General features: G+C 37.5%; 1 protein-coding gene across 3 annotated transcripts in view; it reads left to right on the top strand.

The window, feature by feature from the left end:
- CHM (CHM Rab escort protein) overlaps positions 1 to 15380 on the top strand; it is a 279787-nt gene that overhangs the window by 249380 nt on the left and 15027 nt on the right. For all 3 annotated transcript variants that reach the window (XM_055393821.2, XM_055393823.2, XM_055393822.2), the window contains one exon: positions 15195 to 15293. In XM_055393821.2, coding sequence (XP_055249796.2) covers positions 15195 to 15293 — 99 coding nt within the window. The remainder of the gene's footprint in view (positions 1 to 15194; positions 15294 to 15380) is intronic.

Below are 15380 nucleotides of genomic sequence, written 5' to 3'. Positions count from 1 at the left end.
CTGGATGGCATCACCGACTCGATGGACATGAGTTTGAGTGAACTCCGGGAGTTGGTGATAGACAGGGAGGCCTGGCTTGCTGTGATTCATGGGGTCGCAGAGAGTCGGACACCACTGAGCGACTGAACTGAACTGAACTGAAAGATAAACTTAATTAAATTTATTTTAAACTTAGTCAGTCCTGACCATGCACAAAACTTTTCTCAAGGTCTACTTTCCACAAACCTTCTTACCACTTTCTGTACCCATTACTTTGTTCTTCCATCCTGAAAGAGCCACCTGTAAGTCAGACCTACTTCCTTTTCCCCTCATAAAATCCAATTCCATTCCTCGTACCTTTTTTACTGAAAGCATACATTCTATTTTCCTTAAGCAACCAAGAACTAACATTTATATTAGCATTCTGTAGATTGGTGAGCATTAATACCAGTGATAATTTCTAAAAATATTTGCTTTCTTATAGAGAAAATCTCAAGATGGCACCAAACACTATTCATTAATAGTCCCAAATCTCTTTAGATTCTTTGTAAGAGAAAATGTTTAGTAATAAATATTTCAAACTCTTATTTTATTTGAAAATGACCTAGCTATTCAATCGACTTCTCATCACTTAGTTTACCACAACCCTTAGAAATTCAAGTTACCTCAATCTGGAGAGACTGTTTGTCGACATTCCTAATTATTTTTAATAGAGTTTATCTATCTAAAAGTTCATATCTTCCTTGCATTTTTTAGAAGTTTCTGTACTTGAGGTAATTTCTTTGTTGATAGTCTTTTAACAGATATAATAATATTTAACTTATATTAAACCTAGGCATGATGAAAATATTCTGCCTAATGTTAATGATTCTTCAGTTCAGTTCAGTCGCTCAGTCGTGTCTGACTCTCCACGACCCCATGAATTACAGCACGCCAGGCCTCCCTGTCCATCACCAACTCCCGGAGTTCACTCAAACTCATGTCCATCGAGTCAGTGATGCCATCCAGCCATCTCATTCTCTGTTGTCCCCTTCTCCTCCTGCCTTCAATCTTTCCCAGCATCAGGGTCTTTTCCAATGAGTCATTTTTTCTATCAGGTGACCAAAGTATTGCAGTTTCATCTTCAGCATCAGTTCTTCCAATGAATATTCAGGACCTATTTCCTTTAGGATTGACTGGTTAGATCTCTTTGCAGTCCAAGGGACTCTCAAGAGTATTCTCCAATACCACAGTTCAAAAGCATAAATTATTCGGCGCTCAGCTTTCTTTATAGTCCCAAGTGTCACATCCATGCATGCCTACTGGAAAAACCATAGCTTTGACTAGACAGACTTTTGTTGGCAAAGTATTGTCTCTGCTTTTTAATATGCTGTCTAGGTTGGTCATAGCTTTTCTTTCAAGGAGCAAGTGTCTTTTAATTTCATGGCTGCAATCAGCATCCACAGTGATTTTGGAGTCCAAGAAAATAAAATCTGTCACTGTTTCCATTGTTTCCTCATCTATTTGCCATGAAGTGATGGGACTGGATGCCATGATATTTGTTTAATAGATGTTGAGTTTTAAGCCAGTTTTTATGTTTCTTTCTCTTAGCAATCTTGATTCCAGCTTGAGCTAAAATTTAAATTAGAGAGTGCTCAAACCAGCTCTGATAACAGGGGCAGATTGACTAATAAGTGTTGTCCCAGCAGGGATTGTCCCTCTGGGGAAGTGAAGGTCTCAGTTTGATTAATGCCAGGCTGTTGATTATAGGAGAGAGTCCTGGACATAAGTGAACTTTAGTCCATTTTCCTATCCTGTGTCAATAAAGATCTAATGTTTTTAGGCCATTTTTCTTGTCATTGGATCATAGCTATAGGTTGACTAGTCATTTAAAAATTTTTCCAGTGATTTCACAGGTGGGATGTGGAAACTTAAGAGAAAATGCTTCCCATATTAGCTCGAGCGGTTTGTACCTGATGTCTAGAGTGGTCAAACCAAACCAGAACCTCACCAGCTGGGAGTCACACTCCAAATAAAACAAAATGCACAGAGATACCCAGAAATCAGAAGTCAAGTGGCAAGAATGCCCCCAAAAAATGGCAAAGTGATACCCAGAAATCAAAAGCCGAATGGCATAAATGCAAAACATTACTTCCCAGTCCCACTAGACCTGCAACCTGGCAGAGTCACTGCTAGCAGCCTTTTTTAGTTCTGATATAGTTTCAAGCAATTTCTTGTTTCCTGCAGAGAAGTTACTTTATTGTTTCTTCTTTTAGAAGCTTCTAGATACCAATCAAAGCAAACACAGCTGGCCTTTTCTAACTGTGCACACAAAAATATCAATTTTGGAATAGCAAGAGTCCCAACTTGCCCATTTTAGGTTGAGATCTCCTTTAGTTTAATTTCTTCAATTTACTAAGTACTTGCAAGTATGAACTCCATACCTATTGTACATGAATCTTGCTGGAGTCTTAAAGGCTGACTTTCTGACACCCCTTTGTTTCTATTTTTGAGATTCTATTTCCCATTTTAGTTGAATTTGCCTGGGATAAAAATCACTAGTGAAATTGTGTAGTAGGCCAGTGTGCTGCTTGTGAGCTTAATTCCTTTAGGAGTCATCTCAGAGTTGTTTCAGCCCATCTTACATGTTTCAGATTCTGCCTCTGGCAATCTAAACCACCGTGGCTGATCAAGTCGCTGAATGACCAGTTATGTGCGACCCCTGGACAAGCAAGTATTTTAATTAATGAGTGGTTTTCCTTTTGCGACCACCGCATGGTATGAGGACTAGGCCTCCACCACTTCCGTAAATTTCTCAGTCACCTGAGAAAACCGAAAACTGGCCGGGAGGAGACATCCATTTTCTTTAGAGTGAAGCGCTCATATATTCTCCTTTTATTCCAGCAAAGTCTATAATGACAGTTGAATGAGGGAAATTGTCAGATCAGCTTGTTACTTAACCACTCAGCCAAGACCACTGAGTCCCCTACAATGGAGTGACCTCAGCATCTTTCAACTGAGCTCCGGATATTCCTCGATTTTTTTTTTTTTCAATTGAACTCCCACCCCTGCCCGGTACCCCAATATCTTTCCACTGGGTGGGTAATTCCCCTGGCATCTTTCAGCTAGCCCTGTACCCAATATCTTTTGACTGGGTGGGAATTTCTCGGTATCTTTCAACCAAGCCCCACTCAGTGTCTAGACCATGAATGGGCATACCCTGGATGAAAAGTTTCACTTGGGCCCTGCCCCAGTATCTTTCCAACTGGGAGTGGGGCAAGTAACCTGCTTCACGGCCAAATAAATCTCAGAATCTCAACCAATATGGGAGATTTGAGAACCAGTAGAGACTTACCCAAATTTGTCTGCACTCTCCAAGGAGGTGAATGGGCACAAGGGGCCACTGCTGGCACCAAATCTCCAGTTCCTCATGGAGTTCAGGCAAAGGAAGGTAGTCTGGTCTGGGTCGCTTTGTCAGTCAACTGTCAACTAAAAAAGATGTACAACTTGAGAGTTGCAAGATAAGTTTTCTTTGGCACAAAATGAGGACTGCAGCCTGGGAGACAGCACCTCAGATAGCTCTGAGACCCGGCTCCAAAGAGGCAGTGGGAGGAAGGTCAATATATAAGATTTTGGTGAAGGCAGAATACAATACCATCAAGCTCTCATTGTAATAGTTTATATAATCTTTTCTGCTTTATTATCCTTTCAAGCAATTGTTATACATTTCATAAAAATGAGTTTAGGTAATGACTTAAAACAATCATTGGTGTCTTTTTTCTTTTCTCTTTTGTTACTATTATCATTATGAAGCACAGATTTAATCTTATAAATAAACTGATTTTTCTTTGTGATCTTAAGTTGACATTAAAGGGTTTGTTTTTTGTTTTGTTTTGTTTTTCCATTAAATTCTATTGAGAAAATGGAGTTACTGTGGAGATTTTCATGGCTGGATTCAAAAGCCAAATTGTGTGCCATGTGTCATTGAACTCAGTTCCTTACTTGGTATCATAAAGAAAATACATTTCTGACATTTTCTATCTTATTGACACAGTCATGTATTCTTAATTGGACTATATTACATAAATAACATTTGGCTTTTATGCCTGTATGAAAGATAAGGTATGAGGCACATCAGTCCCTATGTACATAAATTATTTAGTCCTACTTAAGTTGCCCAGCAAAATGCACTTGTTGACTAGCCCATACATAAAGTTTCTATGAATGCACTTGGAAAAATTTTGTCTACTTGCATAGAGTGAATGACTGCTATGTGTGATAATCTCAGAAGCTTAAGGAATTTCTTTTTTCAGCAAGCAAATTTTCAATGTAAAATTTAGGTTTTACATTTATATTTGTAATGTCAGTTTTTGGCTTAAGATCTGTCATCATTGAAAGAATCATGGCTGATTAGTATGAAAATAGATTCATAAAACCTTAGAACTAGAAGAAGTCTTATGCTGCTGCTGCTAAGTCGCTTCAGTCGTGTCCGACTCTGTGCGACCCCATAGACGGCAGCCCACCAGGCTCCCCTGTCCCTGGGATTCTCCAGGCAAGAACACTGGAGTGGGTTGCCATTTCCTTCTCCAAAGTGAAAGTGAAGTCGCTCAGTCATCTGACTTGTAGCAACCCCATGGACTGCAGCCTACCAGGCTCCTCCATCCATGGGATTTTCTAGGCAAGAGTATTGGAGTGGCTTGCCATTGCCTTCTACCAGAAGAAGTCTTATAGATGGAACTAATTCCACCCCTTCCATTTAATCATAAAAATGCTGAGGCCAGAGAGATTAAACTGATTTGGCCAAGTGGATACAAAGAGCAGAAGTAATACCAGACCTGCATAACCATCCTCTATTGTGTCACCCTGCTATTTTACATTAGACTTGTCACTTTTAAGTGCGTACATTTTTATTGATGTGCAAATTCTGACTAGAAATCCCACTTCTCATGTGTTTCAAAACAACTTGTAAGAAGGCAGTATCTTACATGAGAAATGGGTATTCCAAACCCAATTTTAGAGTACTGAAAGTGTGTTGTTATTTCTACTTTTGTGTTGAGTAACATCTGACTTATGAGTTTCAGATGCTCTTGTTTCAATAGTGCTGGTTGTGACTGGCACTTGAGTCACTGAAGTTTTTCAGTTATTACCCTTATAAATTAAATTAATTAAAGCTTATTTTGCAGCTTCTTTTTTTGATTAAAGGATAGTTGGTTTATAATGTGTTCATTTCTTGGGTCGGAGAAGGCAATGGCAACCCACTCCAGTACTCTTGCCTGGAAAATCCCATGGGCGGAGGAGCCTGGTAGGCTGCAGTCCATGGGGTCGCTAAGAGTCGGACACAACTGAGCGTCTTCACTTTCAGTTTTTACTTTCATGCATTGGAGAAGGAAATGGCAACCCACTCCAATGTTCTTGCCTGGAGAATCCCAGGGACAGGGGAGCCTCATAGGCTACTGTCTATGGGGTCGCACAGAGTCAGACATGACTGAAGTGACTTAGCAGCAGCAGCATTTCTGGGGTACAACAAAATGATTTAGTTTTAGATGTGTGTATATATACACACACATATGTACATACAAACATATATACACCTTTCTCAGATTCTTTTCCATTATAGGTTATTACAAACTATTAAATATAGTTAACTGTACTATACAGGAAGACCTTGTCTTTATCTGTCTTATAATTCGTAGTGTGTATCTGTTAAATCTAAGCTCCTAATTCATCCCTCCCCCACCTTTCCCCTTTGGTTTGTTTAAGTTTGTTTTCCATGTTTGTGAGTCTATTTCTGTTTTGTAAATGAGTTTTTTTTTTGTCATTATTTAGATAAAGTGATATCATGTGGTATTTGTATTTATCTGACATACTTAGAATGATCATCTCCAAGAACATCCATGTTGTTGCAAATGGCATGGTTTCATTCTTTTTCATGGCCAAGTAATATTCCGTCATGTATATATACCATAGCTTCTTTATCTATTCATCTGCTGATTAAAATTTAGGTTGCTTCCATGTCCTGTTCTGTTCTATTCTGTTCAGTCGCTCAGTCGTGTCCGACTCTCCGCGACCCCATGAATCACAGCACGCCAGGCCTCCCTGTCCATCACCAACTCCCGGAGTACACTCAAACTCATGTCCACAGAGTCGGTGATGCCATCCAGCCATCTCATTCTCCGTCGTCCCCTTCTCCTCCCGCCCCCAACCCTTCCCAGCATCAGAGACTTTTCCAGTGAGTCAACTCGTCGCATGAGGTGGCCAAAGTATTGGAGTTTCAGCTTTAGCATCAGTCCCTCCAATGAACATCCAGGATTGATCTCCTTTAGAATGGACTGGTTGGATCTCCTTGCAGTATAAGGAACTCTCAAGAGTCTTCTCCAACACCACAGTTCAAAAGCATCTATTCTTCGGCGATCAGCTTTCTTCACAGTCCAACTCTCACATCCATACATGACCACGGAAAAAACCATTGCCTTGACTAGACGGACCTTGGTTCCATGTCCTAGCTATTGTAAATAGTGCTGTAGTGTACATTGTGATGCATGTATCTTTTTGAATTACTGTTTTCTCCAGGTACATGCCCAGGAGTGGGATTCCTGAATCATGTGGTAGCTCTGTATTGGTTTTTTAACAAACCTCCATACTGTTCTCCATAGTGGCTATACCAGTGTACATTCCCACCAACACTGTAGAATTCTCTCCAGAATTTGCTGTTTGTAGATTTTTTTGATGATAGCCATTCTAACCAGTATAAGGTGGTATCTCATTGTAGTTTTGAATTGCATTTCTCTCATAATTAGTGACATTGAGCATCTTTTCATGTACAGTTTGGCCATCTATATACCTTCTTTGGAGGAATGTCTGTTTATATATTCCATCCATTTTTGACTGGGTGTTTTGTTTGTTTCTTTTGTTATTTAGCTTCATGAGTTGTTTGTATATTTTGGAGTTTAATCCCTCGTCAGTTGCTTTACTTGGAAATATTTTCTCCCATTCTGATGGTTGTCTTTTTGTCTTGTTTCTGATTTCCTTTGCTGTGCAAAAGCTTTTAAGTTTAATTAGGCCCCATTTGTTTGTTTTTGTGTTTTGTTCATAACTCTGAAAGGGGAATCAAAAAAGATCTTCTGCAATTCATGTCAGAGAGTGCCTATGTTTTCCTTTAAGAGTTGTATAGTATGTATCATTACATATAGGTCTTTAACCCATTTTGAGTTTGTTTTTGACTATAGTGTTAGGGAATGTTCCTATTTCATTCTTTTACATGTAACTATTCAGTTTTTCCAGCACCACTTATTAAAAAGACTGTCTTTTCTCCGTTTTATATTCTTGTTTTCTTTGTCTGGATTTGTTGACCATAGGTGCATGAGTTTATCTCTGGGCTTTCTGTGCTGTTCCATTGATCTATATTTCTGTTTTTGTGACAGTGCCATACTGTTTTGTTGACTGTAGCTTTGCAGTATAGTCGGAAGTCAGGGAGCCCAATTCTCCCACTTTATTTTTCTTTCTCAAGATTTCATTAGCTATTCAGAGTCATTTGTGTTTCCTTACATTTTTTTTTTTAAGTTCTAGACATGCGAAAAATGCCATTGGTAGTTTGATAGGGGTTGCATTGAATCTGTAGATTGCTTGTGGTGGTATACTCATTTTCACAATATTAATTCTCCAGTCCAGGACATAGTATATCTCTCCATATGTTTGTGTCATTTTTTTTTAATTTCTTTCATCGGGTTCTTATAGTTTTTGGAGTACAGTTCTTCTGTCTCCTTAGGTAGGTTTATTCCTAGACATTTTATTATTTTTGATGCAATGATTAATAGGATTGTTTTCTTAATTTCTCTTTCTGATCATTCATTTTTAGTGTATAGGAATGCAGGAGATTTCTGTGTATTAATTTTGTATCCTGCAACTTCACCAAATTTGTTGAGGAGCTCTCGTAATTTTCTGGTAGCATCTTTAGGGTCTTCTATATATAGTATTACGTCATGTGAAAATAGTGACAGTTTTATTTCTTTTTATATTTGAATTCCTTTTATTTCTTTTCTTCTCTGTTTGCTATGGCTAGGACTTGCAAAACTACATTGAATAAATTGGTGAGTGTTGACATCCTTGTCTTGTTCCTGATCTTATAGGAAATGCTTTCATCTTTTCACCATTGACTATGATGTTACCTGTAGGTTTGTCATGCTGCTGCTGCTGCTGCTAAGTTGCTTCGTGTCCAACTCTGTGTGACCCCATAGATGGCAGCCCACCAGGCTCCTCTGTCTCTGGGATTCTCCAGGCAAGAATACTGGAGTGGGTTGCCATTTCCTCCTCCAAGGCTTGTCATATATCATGCTTATTATGTTGAGGTAGGTTCCTTCTATGCCAACTTTATGGAGAGTTTGTCATAAATGAGTATTGAATTTTGTCAGAAGCTTTTTCTGCATCTATTGAGATGATCATATGATTTTTATTCTTCAGTTTTTTAATGTGGCATATCACATTGATTTGCATATATTGAAGAATCTTTTCATCCCTGGGATAAAGCCCACTTGATCATGGTGTGTGATCCTTTTAATATGTTGTTGGATTTGATCTGCTACTATTTTTTTGAGAATTTTGTCTGTGTTCATCAGTGATATTGGCCTATAATTTTCCTTTTTGTGATATCTTTATCTGATTTTGTTATCAGAGTGATGGTGGCCTTGTAGAATGAGCTTGGGAGTTTTCCTTCCTCAGAAAAATTTCTGAAGAGTTTTAGAAGGATAAAAGTTAAATTTTCTCTAAATATCTCATAGAAATCACCTGTGAAGCCATCTGGTCCTGAACTTTTGTTTGTTGGGAGTTTTAAAATCACAGTTTCAATTTCAGTACTTGTTGTTAGTCTGTTCCTATTTTCTGTTTCTTCTTGGTTGTCTTGGAAGATTGTACCTTTCTAAGAATTTGTCAGTTTTTTCTAGGTTATCGATTTTATTGACATAAAGTTGCTTGTAGTAGTCTCTTATGATCCTTTGTATTTCTGTGGTGTCTTTTGTAACTTCTCCATTTTTATTTCTAGTTTTATGGATTTCAGCCCTTTGCGTTTTTTCTTGAGGAGTCTGGCTATAGGTTCATCAATTTTTTTAAAAATATTTTCAAAGAACAAGCTTTTACTTTTCATTGATCTTTTCTATTATTTTCTTTGTCTCTATTTCATTTATTTCTTCTCTAATCATTATGATTTCTTTCTTTCTACTAATTTTGAATTTTTCTGGTTGCTTTAGGTATAACGTTAGGTTGTTTGAGGTTTTTTGTTTGTTTCCTGAGGTTGTATTGTATTGCTGTAAACTTTATTCTTAGAACTGCTTTTGCTGCATCCCATAGATTTTGGGTTATTCTGTTTTCATTGTCATTTATCTCTAGGTATTTTTTATTTCCTCTTTGATTTCTTCAGTGATCCATTGGTTGTTTAGCCTCCACATTTATGTTTTTTTTACAGTTTATCTTTCCCTGTAATTTGTTTCTAATCTCAATGTTGTAGTCAGAAAAAATTCCTGATACAATCTCAGTTTTCTTAAATTACTGAAGCTTGATTTGTGGCCTAGTGTGTAATACATTCTGGAGAAGTTCTATGTGCACTTGAGAGGTGTACTCTGCTGCTTGTGTATGAAATGAGGTAAAAATATCAATTAAGTCCATCTAATCTAATGTGTCATTTAAAGCCAGTGTTTCGTTATTGATTTTCTGTCTAGGTGATCTGTCGATTGGTGTAAATGGGTCATTAAAAAGTCATCCACTATTGTGTTGCTGTCGATTTTCCCTTTTATGGTTATTAATATTTGGCCTATATATCAAGGTGATCCTCAATTTCTCTAAGTAGTGATGTTGAGAATTTTTTCATGTGCCTGTTGACCATTTGTATGTCTTTGGAGAAATGTTTATTTAGGTCTGCCCATTTTTGATTGTTTGGTTTTTTTGATATTGAGCTGTTTGAGCTTTTCATATATTTTGGAAATTAAGCCCTTATTAGTCACATCATTTCAAATATTTTCTCCCATTCCAAAGGTCATCTTTTCAATTTGCTTTTGATTTTCTTTGCTGTGGAAAATTTCATAAGTTTTATTAGGATATTTTGCAGATATCCTAAAGATATTAGGATATCTTTAAATCCAGTACAGAGATAAATAAATATATTGCCAAGAGAGGAATTTGTGACAGAGAACACATTTTGTCATCTTTTATGCCATTAAGCCTTTATTCCTATGCTGAGCTGTACTCAGTCATGTCCTACTCTTTTGTGACCCCATGGACTTTAGCTGGCCAGGCCCCTCTGTCCATGGGATTTTCCAGGCAAGAATACCAGATTGGATTGTTGTTGCCTTCTCCAAAGGATCTTCCCAGCCCAGAGATCAAACCCAAGTCTCTTGTGTCTCCTGCAATGGCAGGTGGATTCTTCACCACTGAGCCACTTGGCCAATGAAAGTAAAAAGGAACTTAATTTATAAAAGGTAGATCCAGGATTTAAACCAATTTTCAAGTCAATTATAATCTCACATGATGCCAGTGGGCAACATTTCCAGTCCTATTGCATCTTCCAGAATCTTAAGTTATATTTGTTAATTGGTACTAATGAATGTAATACTTTTAGGAAAACAGTTGGCCCACTGATCTAATTTGTGATCATTTTTAGCATTTATTCAGTAAGTTAGTTTGATGGAAAGGAATTAGAATTGGTCACAGAATAGGAAGGAGAATTTTACATAATGATTCAAATTTTAATAGAAATATGACATGTTCTGGGTATGGTTTTGTGATTACTTTAAACCCTTAAGGTCTTGAAGCCTTTTTGCTCATGTACCCCTCAAACACTTAGAAGTTGGCTTGTATAATTTTTCATCATAAGATTCAAATAATTACCAAGAATGTAGTTTCTAACAGTACAAATGTTGATGTACCATAATAAAACAGTAACATCACCCCTTTAAATATATTCAATGGAATATAAGTATCAGAAATATTTGATTGCCACTATAACCCATTTCAAATAATTAATAGAAATAGATTTTTTAAAAATTTCTTAAGACAGTAAGCTTCTCAGTATTAAAAAAATTGTCTTCTGGATTCAGTAATTCCAATTATTATTTGTGTAAAATTAATCAAACTATCATAAATATATTACAGTTTTGATAAATGATGATTAAACACAAATTAAATTTCTTGAAATGCATTGCTTAATAAAGTGGAAGGAGAGGAATTTGAGCATCTAGACAATGACTTGCTTGGAGTTATTTTTGTTGTTGTCGTTTAGTCACTCAGTTGTGTCCAACTTTTTGCGACCCCATAGACTGCAGCACGCCAGGCTTACCTGTCCTGATTCAACATCTCCTGGAGTTTACTCAAACTCATATCCATTGAATCGGTGATACCATCCAACCATCTCGTCCTCTGTCATCCCCTTCTCCTGTCTTCAATCTTTCCCAGCATCAGCGTCTTCTTTTCCAATGAGTCAGCTCTTCGTATCAGGTAGCCAAATTATTGGAGCTTCAGCATCAGTCCTTCCAATGAATATTAAGGGTTGATTTTAGGATTGACTAGTTTGATCTCCTTGCAGTCCAAGGGACTCTCAAGAATCTTCTCCAGCACCACAGGAGTTCTTTTACCTCATGAAAAGTCCTCTTGTATCTTTATACACATAGCAGTTTAAAGATTGCTGCCTTAAGTGACTTGCAGCACCTTCTACAAGAGATTATTACAATTACTCAACATCACTTAGTGACTAAGAGTGGGTGTTCTAGAGGCAGACCATGTGGGCTTGAATTTCAGCTCTGAGCCTCAGCTCTTCCTTTTACTAATTGCATGACTTTGGGAGGTCTGCTTAACTCCACTGTTAACTCTTACCTGCAAAATTAAAATAGTGATTGACTGTTGCATGGGTAAAATGAAATAATACATCAACCATGCTTAGGGTAGTGTCTGACATATGAAAGTTTGCTGTACAGTAAATTCTAGATAATCTTTTCAATTCTTTTGAGAATTTCATATAAGTATCTTAAAGTGTCTATGAGCATTTAAATAATTTAAGGATTATCCACTAATACTTTCCTTAATTCTACCCTGGTCGGTCAAATAATTTTCCACATTTTGTACAGAAGCTAGTAAAGTTTTCCTATGCATGTGTATGCATACATATATTTGTATGCACACATATGTCTTCTTAAGATTGTGAATACTTAATGTCTAGTCATAGCAGGGAAGCAAATTGTCTTTACCCACAAATATTTGTTAAACATCCATTGAAAGGTCAAAGTTACATTTAACAAAGAAGAGGAAAACTGACTCTAAAACTTGCCCTCGCTAAAGACTTATGAGATATATGAAGATTAATAAGCCAATTTTGAAAGTAATTTGAATTGAAAACAAAAACACAACCTCTCTCATTTGAAAAGAAGCAGTAAATTCAAAGTGACCTAAAGAAGAAAGTAATATAGATAACAGGAAAAGCAGGCAACAAGAAGCAGGAAGAAAAAAGTTGTTCATACCTTAAAATTGTAAATCAATTATTAATAATAATGTAGCATCTAAGCATGGCAAGCCACTCCAGTATTCTTGCCTAGAAAATCCCATGGACAGAGGAGCCTGGTAGGCTGCAGTCCATGGGGTCGCTACAAGTCAGACATGACTGAGTGACTTCACTTTCACTTTTCACTTTCACACATTGGAGAAGGAAATGGCAACCCACTCCAGTGTTCTTGCCTGGAGAATCCCAAGGACGGGGGAGCCTGGTGGGCTTCCGTCTATGGGGTCACACAGAGTCGGACACGACTGAAGTGACTTAGCAGCAGCAGTAGCAGCAGCATCTAAGCAGAATCAAGGTATATACATTAGCATTCAAGTTATGGGTGTCTTTAACTTTTTTCTTCTAAGAATTATAATAAAACTTGTTAAGTACAAGATGCTAATCTGACTTTATTACTAGAAACTTTTGCTATTATTGCATGAACTGAACTCTCTTACATTGTTAGGAAACATAAGGATATAGTTACTTGGTGTATTTCTTTTAGGTATCCTGATTTGCAGAACTGCTGCTGCTGCTAAGTCACTTCAGTCGTGTCCGACTCTGTGTGACCCCATAGACGGAAGCCCACCAGGCTCCCCCTTCCCTGGGATTCTCCAGACAAGAACACTGGAGTGGGTTGCCATTTCCTTCTCCAATGTGTGAAAGTGAAAAGTGAAAGTGAAGTCGCTCAGTTGTGTCCGACCCTTAGCGACCCCATGGACTGCAGCCTACCAGGCTCCTCCGTCCATAGGATTTTCTAGGCAAGAGTACTGGAGTGGCTTGCCATTGCCTTCTCTGGATTTGCAGAACTAATAGTTTACTATTAAGATTTTTTTCACCTGCTTTTCCTCTAGTACACACTAATTGAATAGGAAACAACTGGAAAATTGAGAACTTTGATGTGAATGTTAGTATTTTCTGAGACTGAAATGAGAGGACAATTTCTGTCGAGTGTTATATCAGAGATTTCTATATTTATAGTTATACACTCTGTTTAATTCAGAATTTATCTAGGGACTTTAAACTTCCCACCAACGTTATATAACAGTTGAAAATTTTACTTTCATTAGGAATAATTTTGTTGTGAAGGTTGTTTCAGTTCATTTCAGTTCAGTTGCTCAGTCGTGAATATCCAAGAACAAATGGGAATCATTATTACATTCATATAAAAATATTGCTTCAATAGGATGGGTATTTTATTGGCCATACATAATCGGGAACTTCCTTAGAATATCACTTTATTTGGTAAACCTGGAAAAAGTACTAAAATATTTGGTTTTAGCTCACATGGTTATTAAAAGTCCCTCTATGCTTAGATATATTTAAAGAGAATTCTATTCTGATGTTACACTTCTGTTGTAAACTTTGAACTATCTTCCTGAGGTTTAAAAAAGTCTACTAGCCTAAAATAAACTTTTAGAAAAGAAACACATGTACTTCTCTACTGGGGTGTTAGGATCAGGAATGTCTCAGTTCTTATACTTTTCTCTAATATGTATTTTTTTCTTCCATAATTCTGTTCTGCCCTAAGGCCTTTACAGAACCACAAGAATTACTCCCATTTAGGGATCCCCTTAGTTCTTCCTATCAGTACATAGACCCTTTTGTCCTTCCTTTACCTTATGTATTAATATGTAGGCCTTTAGGAATTCTAAGTGCCTTAGGTGTAGTATTTCACTTCTGTGAAGGGCCTTTTTGTACATAATATTCTAACCCAAACATTTTTTGAGGTCCAGGTCTCATGAATCTGTAAATGCAAAAAAAAAAAAAAATGATTTGGAAATCCTGAAAATATTACAGACTGTTTTGACTTATGCCATATTAGACTTTTAAGTATATGTATGGTTTAAACTAAGCTAACAGTGTTCCCCAAAAGGTTTCTTAGAGAACCCTATAATGAATAGATGATTTGTTTTTAACTTATCAGTAAAGTTTGCATAAATGATCTTTTCAGTCTGAAGAATATGAAGTGTGTTCTCTAAAGTAAATAGATAGTCCACTTTTGGTCTTTTTTTATATACGATATTTTGCTTCAGTTCAGTTCAGTCGGTCAGTCGTGTCCGACTCTTTGTGACCCCATGAATCACAGCACGCCAGGCCTCCCTGTCCATCACCAACTCCCCGAGTTCACTCAAACTCATGTCCATCGAGTTGGTGATGCCATCCAGCCATCTCATTCTCTGTCGTCCCCGTCTCCTCCCGCCCCCAATCCCTCCCAGCATCAAAGTCTTTTCCAGTGAGTCAACTCGTCACATGAGGTGGCCTAGGTGTTGGAGTTTCAGCCTTAGCATCAGTCCTTCCAATGAACACCCAGGATTGATCTCCTTTAGTATGGACTGGTTGGATCTCCTTGCAGTCCAAGGGACTCTCAAGAGTCTTATCCACCCTCGTTGGGAATGTTTTAAGGATAGCTTAAGCTCTTTCTATGAACACCTGGTTTCCTAAGCTTTTTTACTGTGCTGATTTGACAAAACCATCCACTGGTACTTCTTGAGTCTCAATATGCTCCCTCTTAGTTAACATGTATTTTCACTATACAGTTAACACACATAGCCTATTGCTTTGGTTTTTACATGCCCCCATCAGTAGATTCTAAACTTCTTAAAGGCAGGGGCCGTGACTTACTTGACTGTCTTCCACCATGGCACCAGCTTAGTGCCTTGAATATTAGTACACAGTGAAATTTGTGATATGCAGGAACTCAAAATATTTTTTTTTTAAACAGATTTGGTTCATTTGACTTGTACATCTTCTAAAACAGCAAGAGAAGATTTAGAACCAGTTGTGCAGAAATTGTTTACTCCATATACCGAAACGGAGATAGGTAAGAACCATAATCAGTGATTCATGATGTAAAGGTAATGTGCCCACTTTACTCTTCTTAGAGATGTCTTGAAGGTTTCTGTAGCCT

The sequence above is a fragment of the Moschus berezovskii genome, chromosome X (assembly GCF_049115385.1).
Source record: "Moschus berezovskii isolate FMDL1 chromosome X, NW_MosBer_1.0, whole genome shotgun sequence".
NCBI lineage: Eukaryota > Metazoa > Chordata > Mammalia > Artiodactyla > Moschidae > Moschus > Moschus berezovskii.
This window is presented reverse-complemented; position numbering and strand designations above follow the sequence as displayed.